Source organism: Anolis carolinensis, chromosome 5 (genome assembly GCF_035594765.1).
Source record: "Anolis carolinensis isolate JA03-04 chromosome 5, rAnoCar3.1.pri, whole genome shotgun sequence".
NCBI classification, from domain to species: Eukaryota; Metazoa; Chordata; class Lepidosauria; order Squamata; family Dactyloidae; genus Anolis; species Anolis carolinensis.
Window position 1 is genome coordinate 28,620,599 of NC_085845.1, and position 20,402 is coordinate 28,641,000.

Below are 20,402 nucleotides of genomic sequence, written 5' to 3' on the forward strand. Positions count from 1 at the left end.
GAGATGGGGCGGGATATAAGAATAAATTTATTGTTATATTATTATTATTATTATATATCTAGGATTATCTTCTATGGGTAATGTGGAGTCAGCCCAAACAACCTTGCTAGACTGCTCACTAGTAACGATGCATAATTCAAAAATGCTGATGCAGCACAGCAACAAGTGCTGGCAAAAGTGGCCTCTGGACTCTTACTCATCTTCTCCAAGGAAGTGATACTGCTATACATTATTCATGTTAATTTATAGCTAAGACCAGTTTGAGATGAGAAAACAAGGGTAAAGATCAACTTGAAAAACCTTACAAAGCAGTAATAGTTATAAACTGATGGAAAATTATTTATTTCAGAACACATGGTCTCAGAGGTCAACATAGCTTTATTCTTTGGAATAAACAATGGGGGTGGCTAATATAGAGCAAATGAGCTTTCTATCAAGAGTTCATAAAGAATGCTGATAACATTAAAGACACAACTGATATATGGAATTAGAAGACATGTGTCAAGATCTTATATCTATGCAGACAGGGCATAACCCTTTGCTCTGCATAAGTATGCTTCACTGCCCATGCTGCACCATTTTTCTAGTTGCAACTCATGTCTTAAAAGTCATTTAGTGACTGAGAAGGGTGCAGGGTGCCCAGGAAGAATTTGGCAACAACTATGCACCTGAGACGAAAAAATAGCCATTGTGGTCTGGGATATCCAGTGAATACAGTGAAAATCCAGGAAGGCAATATTTTGTCTTGTCTTCTCTCTTGGTTGCTGCTGGATGTTTTATTCTCCCCTAGGCTGTATACTTCCCCTTTGAATCAAGCTGTGCAAGTAGCATTGGATACCTCCTTATGTTGCTAAGTTAAAAAGATACATGTACACATAACCCTAGGTCACACTCACATCTGTCATTAATAGTATTCTAGCTGATGTATCCAAACAATTGTTCTTTCAGATTTTCAGCCACAATACAATCTAGTCAATAATAACATCTTCAACATGGAACAGAAAAACAACTAGATCACTGCCTTGCACATATCTGAGGCTGGAGGAGGTGATCTCATGAGTAAACAGGTGGCATGTATGCTGTAGACAACAAGAAAATGAAATCTCTTAAACAAATCAAAGGAGTTTAGGCTAGTTTCATTCCTCTCCCTTATTAAAATAGCTGATGTGGGGTTTCTAGAGAGAAAATGTTAATTGTACAGTTTTGTAAAATATCAGCATTGACATGAATGGCCCCACCAGAATGCTGCGCAGTGTAGTACATCATCCATTAAAACATGGAATATTATTAATATCTTGACAATGAACACTAAATCTCAAATAGAAGATGGTTCAGTCAAATCCTATGTTAGACATTTTAAACAAAAGCAACTGTGCTAGTTTTATGCTAGGATATAGTCCAAATGTAGCTTACAAGCAGATGAACATTTATGTTCCCCCCAGACAGTATAACATGTACAGCAATATGACATATCCATTTGTTTTTAAACACACCCAACCATACGTTATTGTTCTTTTTTGTAAGTCTTTAATTTATGTCCTGATCCTTTTGCAAGAGACTGTCTGGCTTTCGGTGGAAAAAACATTTTCTTGTCTGCAGGCATTCCTGTTGATGTGGCTGATGTTTTCACTGATACATTCCGAGTGTGAACTCTCTTCAGCAGGCACCTAAAATGAACACACAGTTTGACTAGATAAGTTGCCATCAGCATTTATACTTGAGGTCAGTCCATTACAAAAGACTAGACTTAACACCAAGACAGGGCTGGGTTGGGTTGGAATATGAGAGCTCCAAGTTTACTTCTCCATTCAGCCATAAAACACATTAGATAACCTTAGATTAGTCTCTCTTTAACAGTGGTTCTCAACCTGTGGGTCCCCAGATGTTTTGGCCTTCGACTCCCAGAAATCCAAACAGCTGGTAAACCGGCTAAGATTTCTGGGAATTGTAGGCCAAAACACCTGGGGACCCACAGATTGAGAACCACTGTTCTATAAGATTGCAATGGCAAACCATATACCACTATATTTTGACAGAAAAACCTAATGAAATCCATGTGTATTTTGAAAGCACATATTTCAGTGTTGTTCCTCTTGCCTCCTTCTTGTCCCATTCCTGCCAATGTTACGTATGGCCTCTTTGTTGCCAGCTCCTCTGTTCCTCACTAGCTGCATAACATCTCACAAAGAAAGGTCACATGGGAAAATCACTCACGTAACCCTTCATCCTCACCCCCTCATTATTTAGACTCCATCAGAACATGCAGTAACAAGCAGAATGTTGCACTGATAAATACTGAATTGCAGCCAGGTGTACCATGTTTGCCAAAGAATGGATGGGATTTTGGTAGTGCCAGGAGGGTAGTCTAAGGGAGCAGAAATGGCCTGGGTTCACATTCTGGCTACAAAGTGCCTGTTCTGTTTATCATTGCATTTCATATGATTATTTACCACTGAGGGCTGGTTCTTATATTTAACCTTTGAAATTGTGCCAGTTAAGTACTAACAGTCTAATGAAGCATAAGGCAATATCTTCACTGCATGCTGGAAGTTCTGTCCTTATCCCTAAATTTGATGTGATTTAAAGCAAAGTACTTTCCAGATTTGACAACTTACTTTTCGCTTGCATTGTGTACTTGTAGGTAATCCATTTCTAGGTTTGTGTATAGTTGCTTCTTCTAAATCTAGGACAAGAGAGAATTTTTTTCTTAATTAGATTTGAGTTTTCTAATTACATAATAAAAATTGGTGACAACATTAATGTTTCACTTAAATTCAGGTTTGTCATAACTATCTCTCTCTATGAAAAAATCCACCAGAAGATTTCTCTAAAAATCTCCCCAGATGGCTACAACAGTGCTAGACTCTCCTGTTTTGTCCTGCTCTTCTCTGAAAGGATGGCACCTATAGTGTTGAATGTGCCAAGACACAAACAAGACTTTGGCTGTTGCATCTTGTCCAACTCCTCCCTGACGTATCTGTTATAGGACAAAATTAGAGACTAGCTTTGTAAGCCAGCAGGTAGACATGGCTTGGGAATCAGCAAGAATGCTTACCAGTGAGAAGTTTATCAATTTGAATGACCACAGACTTTGCATCTTCCATACTGAAACACATGGGTGGCTTGAATTTCAGTATGTTTCTGTAAGGACCATCTGCACTCAGAAGAATTTTCTGCTCTTTTAGCCTGTTCAGAAGGAAAAACACAGGTATTTTTTGAATGCAAGTTATTTCAAGGTGTATTTTAAATTGAAGTGAACATAGGAGAACTATTTTTAATTATGACATACTCAGAAAGGACTAGTTATTTTTTCAATCAATGTTCAATGTTTTATTGATGTGTTAACACCAACTCTTAGTTCTATAAATTACTCAAATTAGGCTCCCAATCCATATTTTGATCTTTGCTGGAGGGTCATGCAACAAGTATGATTAAAAAATTTAAGCAACATATGTGAGCTTTATATGAAGGTAACAACACTTTCATATATGGCAGAAGATTAATACAAGGCTGGTCAAGTTATTTGAGGTATAAAACCTCTCTCTAAAAGAAAATAATATAGTTTTTATTGTGGTCAGTTTTCAAGACTGTAGTCATCCAAAATCTGTGTCTATCTTAGTCTGCTAATGGCAGAAATAACTTTGTGTTAACAACTTTTCGACAAAAACATTGAACCCAGTGGTGAGCTATGGGATTGGTCAGTAATTATTAAATTACTCAGGCCCAGCTTTACAATTGGTGTCAGCACTTTCAGTCCAGATATGTCCAACTTGAAAATCTATTAACTCCTAACCAGTGAATTGAATATTTATTGTAATCACATCAAGATATTTACTTGTAGATTATATGCTGCGCTTCTGCAGTGGCCGGTGTTCTTTTTTGTCGATCCTTCACAAGATCTACACCAACAAATAAGCCAACACCTCTAAAATGCAAAGAAAGAGAAGAGTGGACATCAGGGGACATCAGTAGTTCAGCAATCAATCCACACTGTTGTATAAAGGGCACCAGGACAGACTCAATACTACGTGTTGACTGAGATTTTTAAAGGCAAAATAGTGACACACACTGCCCTAATTCCATGTCCAAAAGCTAACTGGATTGGAAGTTGAATATTACTTCAATGCTGTCATTAGAATAATCTCAACCACTGCACGAGACAGCAGGCTGGTTTAAGGGCTGTGCACAGCAAAGGAATAGGTCTTCGAAGACAGTGGTTCCCAGGTGTTTTGGCCTACAACTCCCAGAAATCCCAGCCAGTTTACTAGCTATTAGGATTTCTGGGAGTTGAAGGCCAAAATCTCTGGGGAACCACAGGTTGAGAACCATGACTCAAAGATATAGAAATAACAATGAAAGCCTTCCTCCAGACATAAAACGAGATATCAGAGAAAATGAGAATAGCTTTAGCTTTTCCCCAATAAGGTAACTTCCAATAGCTCTGTCTGTGCATTCTTGATGCCACATGATTAATATTGTATAGGAAGAGAGGGAGTGCATGCGTGCTGGCCGTGCCTCTTTATCCCTGTCAGCCTCCCCTTGGTATGTTTTCCCTGTCTATGGAGGTATAACAGCCCTTATCTGAACCACTTGCTGAGAGATGATATGATGACAGAGGTAGCCTCACCATTAAGTGGAGTGTGGCGATCAACACAGACAATGGATGCTAAGAAGAATTGGTGGAGGCAGTTATCTTCCTATGTGGAACCCTACTATACACTATTCTGGATCTGGGCATAACACAAATACATACAGTTAATCCTACCTGACATCTCCCACCAATGGATGTTTTTGTTTTTGTTCCATCAGTAGTTGATTGAGGTAGTTCCCAACACGTGTGGCATTCCCTTGGAGATCGTCTTTTTCTATTACATCCAAAACAGCTAAGCCAATTGCACAGGATACTGGATTGCCACCAAACTAAGAGTGAGAATAGGAGAAAGTTACGGTTGCTTCAGTCATCTTCTATGTTTCATGAATATTGTGAGCAAGACAGAGGTTAGTACTTGATCAGAGTGGTCATTGGTTTTTCTTTATAGAGGACAGTTCTCTATCTGAAGTCAAGCTTTGTTTGAAAAGCTGAATAGTGTTAATCTCTTAAGGATAAATACCAATAAGACAATGACACTTGTTTCCTATTAGGAGCTAATACTTGAACAGCAGGCTGAACAAGTACAAAGGTCACTTGGGTGCAGTCTTCCCCACTCTAGCAAAACATATATTTCTGATAAAATTGTAGCAACAATTTCTAAATCTGTGTGCATATTAGTATATCTAGATAATATCTATTAAACGCATGCAAATCTGTGTTCTTTTTTTATGATTCTATATTCGGGACCTCGGTATGCTATTTCCCATGTTTTTCATGATAACAAACAAAACAATTGGTGGAGTCAGATGTAATCAGCCTTTGTTTTGCCTTTGCCTTATGGTGACCTTATAAATGAGAGATCTCCAAGTCATCAACAGCTGTGCTCCATTTTTGGAGACCCAGGGCAGTGGCTTCCTTGATTGTATCTATCCATCTGTAACACTGTCTTCCTCTTTTCCTATCAATCTTACTAAACACTTTTCTACTGAGTCCTGTCCTCATAATATGTCAGCTTCATAAAACCTGATAGAATCCATGGGACCTCAGACAATAATGCCTATCTTAAATCCCATTAATTTCAGTGATTTCTACTCTATGAATGACTGTTGATTCCCCCTTCTCAATATTGTGTATTTAATAGAATTATACATTTTCTATTGACTTTTCACTGAGTTATGAAAAACTTATCTTAAATATTTGTTCCAAAAAGGAATGCTGAGAATGCATGCACACCACTTGATCACCCAACACTTGAACAAACCTCAATGAATTGTGTAATAGTGTTAACAAATATTATGTAATGGTGAGTGAAGATGCAAGTTATCCATCTCAGCCAGCTTGTATGTCTGCTATATCTGCAATGTTTACAGATATCCTCAAAAGAATGTAATATTTATACCTCTGTGCATAAAGCCCAAAATGGGTATACCTATATGTGCCAGGTGAATGGTTATATCAGAACCAGCTATTTCCATTCTTGCTGAATGTCTGAACTGTCACAGTGGGAAAATAAATTTTGACTTGCTACTAGGTTATCTGAAATGTTTTCTTACAACAATTTTAATATGTACAGGTCAACTGATGATTATCAAGCATATACAATCTAGCCTGAAGTCTAGTCTCTATATTGCAGTATGAAAGGAAATACTCACAGTATTGAAGTACTCCAATCCAGAGGCTCCAAAGGCTTCAGCAATCTCTCTTGTTGTAACTACACAAGACATTGGATGGCCATTTCCAATTGGCTTTCCCATAGTGACAATGTCAGGCGCAAAGTCTTCACCTTGTAGTTGGAATCCCCAGAAACATTTTCCAACTCGTCCAAAACCAACCTGGACTTCATCAGCTATGAAAACACCACCTGCTTTATGGACAGCTCTGCAAATTAAAGAAGAGGAATATTTCAGATGCCTCTCCATCTTACACAACTCTACAGAATTACACAGCTCTACAGAATTGGTTTAAGTACATCCCTTTCTAGCCAAACAATGGATATTGCATGGTCCACAAAATAAACAAAAACAACAAAGTTTTATCATGATATATGTTATTTGTATATCTTATTTGTACCATGACAAGATACAACTGACTTGAGTGCTCCAGCAGGTCAGAGACCTATCTGTGTTGAATGAGAGACACAGAGGGAGGCAATGGGATAGGATGGGTTTGACACACTGGATAGTCTTGTTCACCATCAACAATCAAACAGCTAAATAAAATGATTGTTGAAAGTGTTATGCTTACGTTATGACTTGTTGCATTATAAGTTATACCTTAAGTATTAAGTTCCACTAGATTACTTCTGTGTTGACATGCATAGGATTGCAGTAGGGATGATTACTATTCATCACTTTAACCTTGGAAAGCTGACTATTTTTAAAATAAACATATCTTTAGAAAACATATTTTTAGAAAATAATATATAAATAAAATTGTATTATGATACTATTATTATGTCTTTAGAAAAATTATGTGGTTTAATCCTTGTACTTCAAAATAAAGATAGAAAGCCCAGGTTTGAATGCTACCTTATTTAAGACACCTCCTGCCTACAACAGACTAATATGGTAAAGAAAAAGGCTCTAATCCAGTGGTTCCCAGGCTTTGGTCTTCCAGGTATTTTGACTTCAGCTCCCACAATTCTTAACAGCTGGTATGATGGCTGGGACTTCTAGGAATTGAAGTCCAAAGTTCACCTGGAAGACCAAAGATTGGGAATCACTGCTCTAATCTGATTTTCTTCCCATCAACTGGTAAAAACACAGAACAATAATGAGTTAAGCATGTCATATGGATACCTTTTTAAATATGTGCAACTGTTCTTACCTATTATGTAATAAAATGCATATTTGAACTACTTCAGATCCACAGATATCTTTCCAATTTATTTACTTGCTGAGTGTAATTACTTGCCAAATTCCATTCTGGGAAAGGTTATTCACTTGTCGTGTTATATTTATTTTAAAATATATGAACAGTTAATAATTTAGAATGTAAAGAAGTTGGCAACTAGTTGCTTTCCAGATGTTGTTAGACTGCAACTCCCATCAACCCAACTAAATAATGGTTAATGGTTATGTAAAAGGCCATGTGTTGTACAAAGATCAAGCTACAAAAACAGTTATTCCCAAAGAAGTAAGATGAGCAAGTATACTTTTTACTCTTTCTGTGCCTCATCAACTCTTTCAGCACCTTTCTGTATTAAGTAACCCACTACAGTTAACCCATTCCAATCACTGTACATACTCTGCCACTTTCTGGAAATAGCCTGTAGGTGGAATTACTTGGCCTCCGCAACTCTGCATGGACTCAGCAATAAAAGCAGCGATCTATATAAGAGAAGATGTCATAAGAAGAGAGCTCCTCTACCTATTCTTTTCCAAACAAGCAAACCGTTACAGGCATGAACCCTATAAAATAGGTGAAACAAATGAGCAAATGGTTTGGGAATCTAATTTGTACCTTGAACAACTATGAGCAGCAACAGCAAGCACAAAATAAAGTTCCAGGAATGCCCAATTTTGCAATGCTAGGATAAGAAACCATTCTAATTCTTACCAATATCAGCACAAAGTCAATGATATGACCTCAAGTTCAAAAACAATTGGATTTGGTCTTTCAAAGTACTCATCTATATATAAGTTTTCACTTTAGCATGAGTATACCAAATAAATATCTACTTTTAGGTTGTACAATGAACTATAATGTTCATTCTTCTGATGCGTTGTTTATTTTCACTGATTATTCCCACAATAGTTGTTTAATTGGCAGTACTCCTTGTATCAGCATTATGTGCTGGCTTATTTCATCACCTTTAGGTGTTAAAATTGCAAATGAACCAAGGCCTAAAATATCAAGATATGCATAAATTGTTTGGGCACCCCTGCTCAAGAAGGTAACTTAAGCAAATAACATATCAAGACGAGACACTTGGCAAAAGAAAGAGCCTAGAGCTGAAGTAATTCCAGTTGCTAGAAATGAAAACAAAACATCAATATTATTCTGAATCAAGATCTGCAGCTCAGATCAGACTGGAACATGAAGCTTACATTTTTCTCTGTTTTTCCTTTCCCCCAAATCTCTCGGGAGGATCAGCCCACATCTGCTATTTAAATGACTGACTCCCATAATATTTTAATATATTTTTGTACAACCCTCCCTCAGCATATGCAGGGTCCAAGCAAGCTGGGCAACGCAGTCTTCCTGGAAAGAAGGTGAGGCAGTAACGTGTAAAGAAGTGTACACTATATTCGAAGAGGTACGCTACAGGCAGGCAGTAGAAGGTTCCTTATAGTTGTGAAACTTTTATCAACGTGTCCTGGCACAAGGTCTACGACACCAAAACCTATGAAGATATGCGAGAGGGGGGAGAAAAACAGAAAAAGGAGAAGAAAATAAAAACTATCCGTTAGTTTCTTTTGAAAATCTCAGTAACAAATTCAAGACAGGTGGTAGACTCCTTTGGATTTTAAGGTGGCTAAAAAAAGTTTTGGGGAAATAGACAAATAAGAGTCCATTTTTTAAAAAGTTCTGAACATCCATGGGAGCTGTATTTTTAACTGTTTGCACATTTAATTCATAGCTAATTCTTATTTAATATTATGTGTTCTATGCTTTAGTTTGTTCATTGTCTATTTTTTTCTAAAATCTGTCAGCTTGAGAACAATGTTTATTAGCAACCGCAAGACAATTCAGTCATCTCCATCATAGGTAAAGGTAAAGGTTTTCCCCTAACATTAAGTCTAGTCATGTCCGACTCTGGGGGTTGGTGCTCATCTCCATTTCTACGCCGAAGAGCCAGCGTTGTCCATGGCCGGCATGACTGTATAGAGCACCGTTGCCTTCCTGCCGGAGCAGTACCTGTTAATCTACTCACATTTGCATGTTTTCAAACTGCTAGGTTGACAGAAACTGGGACTAACAACAGGAGCTCACCCTGCTCCCCAGATTCAAACTGACAACCTTTCATTCAGCAAGTTCAGCAGCTCAGCGGTTTAACTTGCTGCGCCACCGGGGGGCTCCCTTATCTCCGTCATAATTATGCACAATAGTTTCAGTTTCCTCTTCCCTTCCTTTCCTTAATACCTTTGTTTATAAAATCTCATCTAAGACAATTGATGGCTATTTTGTACTTTAAGTTTCTTTCTGGCTTTTAAATATGGCATGTTTTGATTTTCGTTTTAGTTTTTAGAATTCTAATTTCTTAATCATTGCACTCTATTGCTCCCATTCATTTTCCTTACTATTTTTCTAATATCAAAATATAAATTAGACTAATATTATATCTGCAGTTTTACATATCCATTCACTTTCTTTGATTTTAGAAACCATTTGCTGTTTCCAGATGGAGATATCAGGTACTTTCTGATACTGTGGGCCCTCTGTATCCATTGGGGTTTGGTTCAATAATCCCTGTGGTTATCAATATCCATATATTAGATCATCTAGTTTCCTTGTGACACTTAAGTTATTAGCACCATGACCATCAAATTTAACAACCCGGAATGATCACTAATAAAATAACTTACAAAAGGCAACCAGCTGCCTTGAGCTCCAGTTTTGGAGAAAATACATGGTAATAAGAACCAGAATTAGAACATGCAAAGGTACACTAGAACTTAATTCTATGTCTTTTGGATGGCAGTGCACCGCTGTATCCCTTGTATTATTTATGGAAAGTTTACTTTGTGTTGGAAGAGTATAAAGAGAAATTCTAAAAAGCTTTGCATACTGCCTTCTGAGAACACTTAGATCCCTTTGTTATTATAAAGAAGTATCACTGGTGCACATATTGCCATGTTTTTAGGTGACAGAGAAGCCATTTGCTATTGTAAATAGTTTCATGCATTTCTCTACATGCCCCCTACATTGCCCAATGGATGTCAACAGGACTTTGATGTGTGAATGGACAACAAATTTGGAATTATTTTTTGCTGAGTTTACTCCTGACATCAAATAAGAAATGGGAGCTCTAGACTTATTTATTGTTCTTTTTTTTCTAATTGATTTCTACATATTATTTGTGTTAGTGGTTGTAAGAGTTGTGAATGAAGGGTTAGGAACAAGGAAGCACCTTAAAATCCAGGAATCCCATAGAAATGAAATGCATTTCAAGTAAATAAAAAGGCTGCAGAGGTCACCTAATCAGGATAAGCATTTTTCCAAGGTTGGGAGGGTGGGGTAGATAAATCTAAACACATCTTGATTTTTTTTTCTGCTCTTTACATACCTTTCGGCCATTCTTTGTAGCTTCTTCAATAATTTTTCTGACATCATCAGCATAAGCACTTGCTGGATCTGGATGGTCTTCTCTGTACTTTCCTCTGTATATATCTGGAGAAGGCGCCTAAAAAAGTAATACAACAGTTTTAATGCCCATTTGTAATTGCAATCTTCTAGACTATTATCTTCCAAAAGAAACAGAATAATTATCTTTCACGTTTGTGGCTATAGAAAGGTTTATATAAAATGTTGTTGATGCTACTGCTATTGCTGTGTGTCAAGTCATTTGCAACTTATGGTGGATCTATCATGGGTTTTCTGGTGCCAAGACTATGTGATTCACCCAGGGTCAAACAGTGGGTTTCCGTGGCTGAGCAGGCGAAACTGAACCCTGTCATAGTCAAATGCTCAAACCACTAAACTACACTGACTCTCTATATAACACCTGCTGTTTTCTCATTTACATAGTAGGTTAATACAGTTCCCTAAACTTAATGGGTTGGATGATCAAGACATCAACATTTATTTATTTTATTTATTTACAACATTTATACCCTTCTTACCCGAAGGGACTCAGGATGGCTTACACAATTGGCAACAATTTGATGCCGACACATAATTAAAATCATAACAATATATAAAATCCATTAAAAACAATACAATATAAAAATATAAATAAATATGGTTAAATCCGTTCATCCACGATCATGCTTTAGCCATAAATCAGTCCTACTAAAATTAATGGGATTTAAATAAGGTGTATCTAAGCTTCCATTAATTTCATCTAAATCAACTCAGGATCAAATTCACATACTCTCTCTTTCCCCCCATTTCTTACTGCCTGTGGTTTTTAAGAAATAAGAAGGTTTTCAAGAAACCATGTATTACTTGTACTTGGGCAAGTAGTACAGAAGTCATGAAAGACAAAAGCCCATCTAAAGATTAGTTCTCAGTAAGAAGCAGGAAATCATACCAAATATTTATTTTGTTATATGGCTTATGTTTGAGTGTTTTTCTCAGAACAGAAACTGAAGGAAGTTCACAGCAATATTGAAAGAGATAAAATTCAAACCATATGTAAGCAAGTGGAGACAAAAATAGATTAAAATCATGATATTAAAGTACCATGTAACAAATATGGTACAGAATGTTACATTTCATCTATTAAATGTATTTACTGACAGTTTCTAGTTGAGACATGTTATTGTTGTATACTTTAGGGTCAACACAAGGTGGAAATGACTTGAAGGAACAATGAGCAACAAGAAGAAAAAAGTGACTAGAATACATTTGGCAAAGGTGGAAGAGACCCTGATCAGAAGGTATTATTTCAACCAATATACAGTTGGAGCTATTCTATACACAGTTTTTGGTATAGAATTTCACAACATTCAGAATCTCGCAACCAGCATGAATATTGGCAGATGTGGAAGCAAAAGTATTGTGAGAGATCCCAGAATTTCCCAATATGTTGTATTTAAAAAGGAACTTCTTCACATTCTTATTTCCATAAATGGCTTTGAATCATCACATGTAACTTATTGCTATCACTTGGGGCACTTTATTGGACCAAGAATGCACACAGGAATACAGCAGTGTCACACGTCTGTCTCTATGTGTTGAAATTGCAACTAAAAGTCTAATATAATACTCACCACATGGACAAATTCCTTTTTGCCATCTTTCCCCAACTGATTGAATTTATATGGGCTGATGTCAATCAAGGAAGTAACATGGCCGTGGTAAGCACTGAAATGAAAGATGAATATAAACTGATCCCATGGGCTGGAGTCTCCTATCAGACAATAAGACAACAGTTTTTCCCTTTTGTGAGAATGATAGCTCTGAGCTATGTTCAGTTTCCATTACAAGCACAAATATTTCCTGCCTTCCTTCAGGATACTTACTGATCAAGAGTAATCACATCTTGGTGACCACTATATTGTCGAGCTAGACGTAAAGCGAGATCATTTGCTTCGGATCTGCAAGAGAATGTTAAAACAAGAACACCTGTCAAACTTTACAAGGTCTTATGTCCTTAACACATGGCACTGTTATAGTGCTATTATGCCACTTTAGCTGGCATGGCAACATGTTGTGGACTTCTAGGGTTTGTAGTCTAATGAGGCCTAAGAGTTCTCTGGCTGAGAATTGTAAATGCTTCTCCCTAAACTACAAATTCCAGGATTCAATAGGAATCATAGAATCATAGAGTTGTAAGAGATCTCATAGGCCATCCAGTCCAAGAAGCAGGAAAATCGCATTCAAAGCACCCCCAACAGATGGCCATCCAGCCTCTGCTTAAAAGCCTCCATAGAAGGAGCCTCCACCACACTCCGGGGCAGAGAGTTCCACTGCCAAACAGCTCTCACAGTCAGGAAGTTTTTCCTAATGTTCAGGTGGAATCTCCTTTTCTGTAGTTTGAAGCCATTGTTCTGCATCCCAGTCTCCAGAACAGCAGAAAACAAGCTTGCTCCCTCCTCCCTATGACTTCCCCTCACATATTTATACATGGCTATCATGTCTCCTCTCAGCCTTCTTTTCTGCAGGCTAAACATGCCCAATTCTTTCAGCCGCTCCTCATAGGGCTTGTTCTCCAGACCCTTGATCATTTTAGTCGCCCTCCTCTGGACACATTCCAGCCTTTCAGAATCTCCCTTCAATTGCAGTGCCCAGAATTGGACACAGTACTCCAAGTGTGATCTGACCAAGGCAGAATGGAGGGGGAGCATGACTTCCCATGATACAATGCTTCTATTTATCTAGCCCAAAATCCCATTGGCTTTTTTTGCCACTGCATTAACTGTGAAAGTGGAATTTAGCACTATAACAGTAATGCGATATTAAAGTTGTTAAAATAAGGAATGGAATTTACAGATGTTTTTAAAACATAATGATAAGGAAAAGTCACTCAAACATACCCAGAGTTTACAAAATAGCAAACTGATAGCTGCTCTGGAAGTGTAGCTGTGAGGCGTTGGGCATATTGGACCAGATTGTCATGGAGGAAACGGGAATTGGTATTGAGAAGTTCCATCTGTTTCACTGCAGCTTTGATCACGTCTGGATGGCAGTGCCCAACTAAATAGGACCAAGTAAGTAAATTAAAGGTGTGAGCCAATGGGTGTAATAAGGAGAATCTGTGAGAATCCCACCCCGATCCAAATCTGGAAACACATGGGACCTTTCAAAAGATTGCCAGCAATTTATTTACATAAGTTATTTGATTTATTGCCCACCTTTCTTAGCTATAAAGATAAGGTGGCCCACAACACAAAAGTATCTGATAAAAACACAATAAAGAGATCACACAAATTAAGCTACAGTTCTTACCATGTGCTACATTATTGATGCAGTCCAAGTATTTTTCTCCATTCTCGTCAAACATATATTGCCCTTGAGCCTGTACAATCTTAATGGGATCCTTAGCGAAGAACACCTTGCACGAGGGCCTGAAAATAATATAATAATGGCATTTTAGTTTAGCCTATTTTTGGAACGGCCTCCTGTATGCATGCATGAATGCCAATCACTTATGAGTCCTCAAGAATTGTCATGGTGAGACTCCACCAGCAACACAACACAACACAACAACTGTATGTCCTCAATTCTGAGATGCACTTTCCCCCTATATAAACAACTCTAAAACTGGGGTGCATCTTAGAATCTCCCTGAGTCCCGCTGGGGAGATAGGGTAGCCTATAAATAAAGTATATTATTACCCATATTTCTTCAATGGTAAGACACCATCGATTGTAAGGCACCATTGACTTTAAGATGCACCCTTATTTCACAACCACCACCACCACCAACAAAAATACATAAAACACACCTGTGATTCTAAGATGCACCCCAGGTTTAGAGATGTTAATATAGGGGGGAAAGTGCATCTCATAACTGAGGAAATACAGTAAATGAAAATAAGACAAATCTTATTCATTATTGTTTTTAAGATCTGAAGACTTCCAAAGCCTGCTACCTCCAATGCCTTATTTTTTTCAGAACTGCATGTCATAAATTTTCACTGTGCCTTTTTGCCATTTTGAAAACCTGGAAATGCTAAGTGCAGCAAGAAGATTCTGGCTCCAGTATATCACAATGCACCTAAATGGGCATATCAGCCTTCTAGATCTTGGGACACTTGGCCTGAAATCACGAATTGAGAGCAAGAACTATCCGAGAGAAAACTCTCCCATCCAGACTGTACCTAAACAGGATGTTCATGTAACCCATTGATTTACTTTAAGAAAAAACATTTCAAGAGCGTAGTCACTCAGAAAAACAGAATGCCTCTGTACATGTGCAGAGTTCTGCTTCTGTTTCCTTCCTCAGAACAATCCAAGTATCAAAGATTGGGAAGTATTAAGAAATTTTGTACTAATATAGAATCAAATGAGTTACATAAAACAGACCGATTCAGTTTCTCTTCTACCTGTATTATGTGGCATATATGAATCCGGAGGCAGTAAGATGAAGGCTTTTAAAGTAACTGTTATGTTATGTTGATTTTACCTTTCTTATATTGTTTTAAATTACTGTTTTAATTACTGTTATATGTAATGCTATGTTGTTGTTTTTGGGCTAGTCCCTGTAAGCCACCCCGAGTCCCTTCGGGGAGGCAGGATACAAGAATAAAGTTATTATTATTAAGGAGGAAATGCTTTTTCAAAAAGCCTCACATTATGGCGCTTTTATGAGAGATTTTTTTCCACAGCAGATAAGCTAATGCTATGTACGAAGGGAATTAGCTGTACATGTATTCAGCTGCGTTCATGAGACAAAGAAGCAATAACAGATTTTGCAGAACATTCAGTTTTATAAAACAAAAGCACTCTAAAAGCTCTGACCTCTATTATTTTTAGTTTGTTCCCAGATCTACTTTGAAACCAGCTAGAGCCAAGCCAGCTTAATAAGGGCTTCAATAACAACCAGGGGAATCAACAAACTCTCAAAGAGTTTATACAGAACTTTTCTTCCCTTTAGACAAGCAGAAACACGGGCTCCGTTTTACATAACTCCAGTTATGCAAGGACTATGAGTAGAGGGATCGGTGAGTGTTATACAATCTCACATGCTGACATGTAGACCCTGGACTCTAACATTAGCTAGTCTAGGATAGGAATCTCCGTGCATCAGCTAAACTTGGCCAGGTTTCTTGTGCTCTACCTTTCAAGTTGTTAATCTGACTATTTTTACAGGGGTTGACTTAAGGGCACTGAAACCTGGTCTACAATAGCAAGGAAGGTTGTTTGGGGAGACAAGTATATATATCTGTGTTATGTGGTGTGTATTTTAGGTATAGAGAATCAATTTTATGAAAAAAATATTAATAAGAAAATAATAATAATTTGTTGTAAGAGTGATTCTTGCCAGTATTATTAGCAACAACAGCAACTTCAGCAAGGCAAATAAAGGAGGTTGTAAATGACTTTGTTTTCAATGAGAATACATTTTAAAAGGGGGTTCAAAAGACAACTTCTCTTAAATTAAAATAAGATTATTTAGAATAAAGGAGAATAAAATGCAAGATTTTTTAAAAATGAAGGTGCTCTCCAAACAAGGATATGAACCCTTCAAATTTTCTAAAGTTGCCAAATCTGATCTACATAAATTTAAGCATTTATTTCACATACCTCTAAGTGAAAATGCACAAGTTGCACCATAAGCCCTATTGCTCTGCAGAAAACCCCCCAATAAAGAGACTGCATAGTGTATGGATTTCAGCAGAAAAATGTCAAGTTATGCTTAGATATCCAACTGTAATTAATAAAATGTAAAACCTCTTAACGGTGAATCATGTCTTCATGATTTTTTTTGTTCTGGGAAAGTAGCTTATATTTGTGATTGTCCAAAGGTATACATTTTCCAAAATACAGAGTACACCCTTATAAATGTCTCATAGTTCTGAAGATAATATTTTGGAGAAACTATAGAAGGAGAAAATGGAACAAATCACAAAGGATGAAAAATCTCTGCTAGAGGCTTGCTTAGGATTTCATTTGGATTCCATCACCCCTCCCCTAAATGTCTTTTAAACGCTACGGCTTGAGACAAGTCTAGAGCTGGGTGTCAAAACCACTGAAAAGAAAAAGTTGGGAGAAATGTGCTAAACTGGTTGGTTGCTTCTCCACCTTATTACACTATACTGTTATGGCACTATTATTTCACTTTACCTGTCATAACATCATATGGAATTGTCAGATGTGTAGTTTAGGAAGGGGCATTTAGAATCCCAAGGTAGACAGTTTTTGAGCCCCTCTAAACTCCAAACCATAGAATTGCAGGACATGTTGCAATTTCAATTGAAATGGAATAATAGTGCCATAACAGTGTAGTGTTTTGAGAAGTGGGGTATAAATAATAATCATAATCATAATATGCCTCTTGCTTTTTTCCTAAACTGACTTTTTTTAACCTGTCAAAGCTCCTGCACACAATAGTAAAAGTAAAGGTTTTCCCCTGACATTAAGTCTAGTTGTGTCTGACTCTGGGGGTTGGTGCTCCCAACCGAAGAGCCAGCGTTTTCTGTAGACACCTCCAAGGTCATGTGTTTGGCGTTACTGTATGGAGTACTGTTACCTTCCTGCTGGAGCAGTACCTATTGATCTACTCACATTTGCATGTTTTCGAACTGCCAGGTTGGCAGAAGCTGGGGCTAACAGTGGGAGCTCACCTTGCTCCCCAGATTTGAACCGCCAACTTTGCACGCCACTGGGGGCTCACAATGGCAACCTATTAATCCTGGTGTACTTCTTCAATTTCTGGCACTGGCTGAAGTTTAATTTAAGGGGATGCCATGTCAGGAGTGATATCCCAAAGAGAGTTATAGAGTAGACAAGGGGTGCATAGACCAAGCATGGGCAAACTTCGGCCCTCCAGGTGTTTTGGACTTCAACACCTGCAATTCCTAACAGTTAGGAATGGTGGGAGTTGTAGTCCAAAACATCTGGAAGCTGAAGTTTGCTCACGCCTGATCTAGACTAGAATGAATGCAATTTAACTGATATGGCTCAAAGCCATGCGAATCATGGAACGTATAGTTTTGCCAGGTCTTTAGCCTTCTTTGCCAACTCCCAACATTCTATAGCATTGAGCTATGGCAATTAATGTGGTGTCAAACAGCATTCATTCTGCAGTGCAGATGCACCCATCCTTTGGTGGGACTGGAGACAGAGCGCGCCGGTGGGTAAAAAGAGGGATGCAAGGGTGTCTTCTGGAGAGCCTTCTCCTGGGGTCTCAGAGGGGCTTGGCAATTGGTGCCCTCCCATTCCCCTTCCCCTTCGCTATGCCTTTCCCCGCCCCAAACCCCACACTTTTGCCCCGGGATCTTCACCCGATATGCTTCCTCCGCAGCTCCAGGGTCTCTGCCTTGCTGTATCTCTCCATCGCCTTGGCTCTGGGGCGCTTCTGGCTGACTCTCCTCGGCAACCTTTGGGCTCTGGGTCGGCGTCCGCTTTGGACGGGCGCATCTTCCTTTTATTTCGGTCCGGTCCGTGCCAAAGCCCTCCTCCTTGCCCTCCTCCTCCTCCTCCTCCTCCCCTGTCTAATCCGCTCGTCAGTCTTTCCCGCCTGGCCCTGATCCGCCCACCTCTTGCCCGCACAAACAACCCCGGGCAGGAGCCTCTCCCTGCCAAGGTCAAGGGTAGCTTTTCTCCTGCCTACTGCCTGGCAGGCTCAAGAACCTCCTACCTATTTAGCAACCCATCTATCCTTGGGTGCATCTGCACTGCAGAATTAATGCACTTTGGCAGCACTTTAGCTTCCCTGGCTCAATACTGTTGAATCTTGGTAGCTGTCATTTGGTGATGCACCAGCACTCTTTGCCAGAAAAGACCTTATACAATCATAGAATCATAGAGTTGGAAGAGACCACATGGGCCATCTAGTCCAACCCCCTGCCATGCAGGAAAAGCACAATAACAACTTTATTATGTGTGACACTTGATTTATTTATCTATCTATTGTGCCAGAAGCGAACCGAGGGTACAGTTGTAATGTATTTAAGAACACAAAAAAAAAGTTTATAACTTGGCATTATACTAAATGTCCTTTGACCAGTAGCTGGCCACTTGGCGTGCCTCTGGTGTTGCTATAAGGTCCTCCATTGTGCATTGAGCATTGTAATAGGTGGTCTGTGGTTTGCTCTTCTCTGCACTTGCATTGGTGGCCCCATTTCTTAAGGCTGGCTCTGCATCTCGTGCTGCCAGAGTGCAGTCTGTTCAGCATCTTCTAAGTCGCCCAGTTTTTTTTGTGCCCAAGGACGAGTTTCTCATCCAATATCAGCCACTGACTGAGGTTTCAGGTTTTAGTCTGCCACTTTTGGACTCTCACTTGCTGAGGTGTTCCTGCAAGTATTTCTGTAGATCTTAGAAAACTATTTCTTGACTTACGGCGTTGGCGTGCTGGCTGATACCCGAACAGGAGATGGGCCAAAGATGTCACTGCCTTGGTTCTTTCATTACTGGCTGCTACTTCCCAGCAGATGTCAGGTGATGCAATACCAACTAAACAGTATAATTTCTCCAATGGTGTAGGCGTATAAATCCTGTGATGCTGTGGCATGTCTCATTAAGAGCCACATCCACTGTTTTAATGTGGTGAGATGTGTTCCACACAGCAGAGTAGCAAAGCGCAAGAGCAGATGTCTTCACTGTGTCTGGTTGTGATCCCCAGGTTGCGCCAGTCAGCTTTTGTATGATATTACTTGTAGTGCCCACTTTTTACTCGATAGTCAAGCAGTGCTTCTTGTAGGCCAGAGCACGGTCCAGGGTTACTCCCAGGTATTTTGGAGTGCTACAATGCTCCAGTGGGATTCCTTCCCAGGTAATCCTCCGAGCTTGAGATGCTTGTCTGTTCGTAAAATGAAAAGCACTCATCTGTCTTTTAGAAGGATTAGGAATCAGCTGGTGACACTGAGCCATGGCAACTACAGTAGTGGCAAACTGCGTTAATTCGACAGTGTGGGAGCACCTCCAGTTCGATTACAACAGGGTGCCTGCATCCATTAAACGGGAGTAACCACCATCCCTCACTTTGCCACTAACATTTAATCTCAAACTTGAAAGTTGCAGAGAGTCAGCCAGTCAATGGGTAGCCAAGTCTGTTACAGCAAAACTGCACAGGTTTCATAAAAAAGAAGAGTAAAATCTGAAAGGAAGATTGAGTAATGGTCTTTTCCACAGGTGCATCTACATGGGAGAATTAATGCAGTTTGATACCACTTTTATGGTGGTGGCTCAATGCTATGGAATTGTGAGAGTTGTAGTTTGGTGAGGCACCAGCACTTTGGGGCAGAAAAGTCAAACGTTCCTGAAAAAATACAGCTCCCATGATCCCATAGCCTTGAGCCACTGCAGTTAAAGTAATGTCAAACTGCATAAATTTTACCCTGTCAAGAAACGCCATATCAGGCCTCTTCTACACTGCCTTGTAAAATACAGATTATCTGCTTTGAACCGGATTATATGGCAATGTAGACTCATATAATCCAGTTCAAAGTAGATAATGCAGATAGAGCATGGATGAGATCCTCTATCAGCTCCAGCTCCATGCTGGGACATGAGAGAAGCCTCCCACAAGGATGGTAAAA

At 38.9% G+C, this 20,402-nt stretch overlaps 1 protein-coding gene across 1 annotated transcript; it reads right to left on the reverse strand.

Annotated features, from left to right (window-relative positions):
- Positions 1–318: 318 nt before the first annotated feature.
- etnppl (ethanolamine-phosphate phospho-lyase) lies at positions 319–18,305 on the reverse strand. Its single transcript, XM_003221796.4, has 13 exons — positions 18,147–18,305; positions 14,147–14,265; positions 13,735–13,894; positions 12,721–12,795; positions 12,469–12,562; positions 10,821–10,937; positions 7,838–7,920; positions 6,244–6,469; positions 4,766–4,920; positions 3,836–3,925; positions 3,056–3,186; positions 2,616–2,683; positions 319–1,667 (listed from the first exon to the last, which is right to left on the reverse strand). The coding sequence occupies exons 1-13, from the start codon at positions 18,197–18,199 to the stop codon at positions 1,533–1,535; spliced, it is 1,506 nt and encodes a 501-aa protein (XP_003221844.2). The 5' UTR covers positions 18,200–18,305; the 3' UTR covers positions 319–1,532.
- Positions 18,306–20,402: the final 2,097 nt, after the last annotated feature.

Bases quoted from the DNA above. Each gene is read 5' to 3' on its own strand.
- etnppl (XM_003221796.4), bottom strand. From the start codon at position 18,199: ATGGAGAGATACAGCAAGGCAGAGACCCTGGAGCTGCGGAGGAAGCAT. The intron at 13,895-14,146 runs GTAAGAACTGTA...GGTCCTATTTAG, and splicing joins CATCAATAATGTAGCACATG to TTGGGCACTGCCATCCAGAC. The intron at 12,563-12,720 runs GTAAGTATCCTG...CTTTCATTTCAG, and splicing joins GATGTGATTACTCTTGATCA to TGCTTACCACGGCCATGTTA.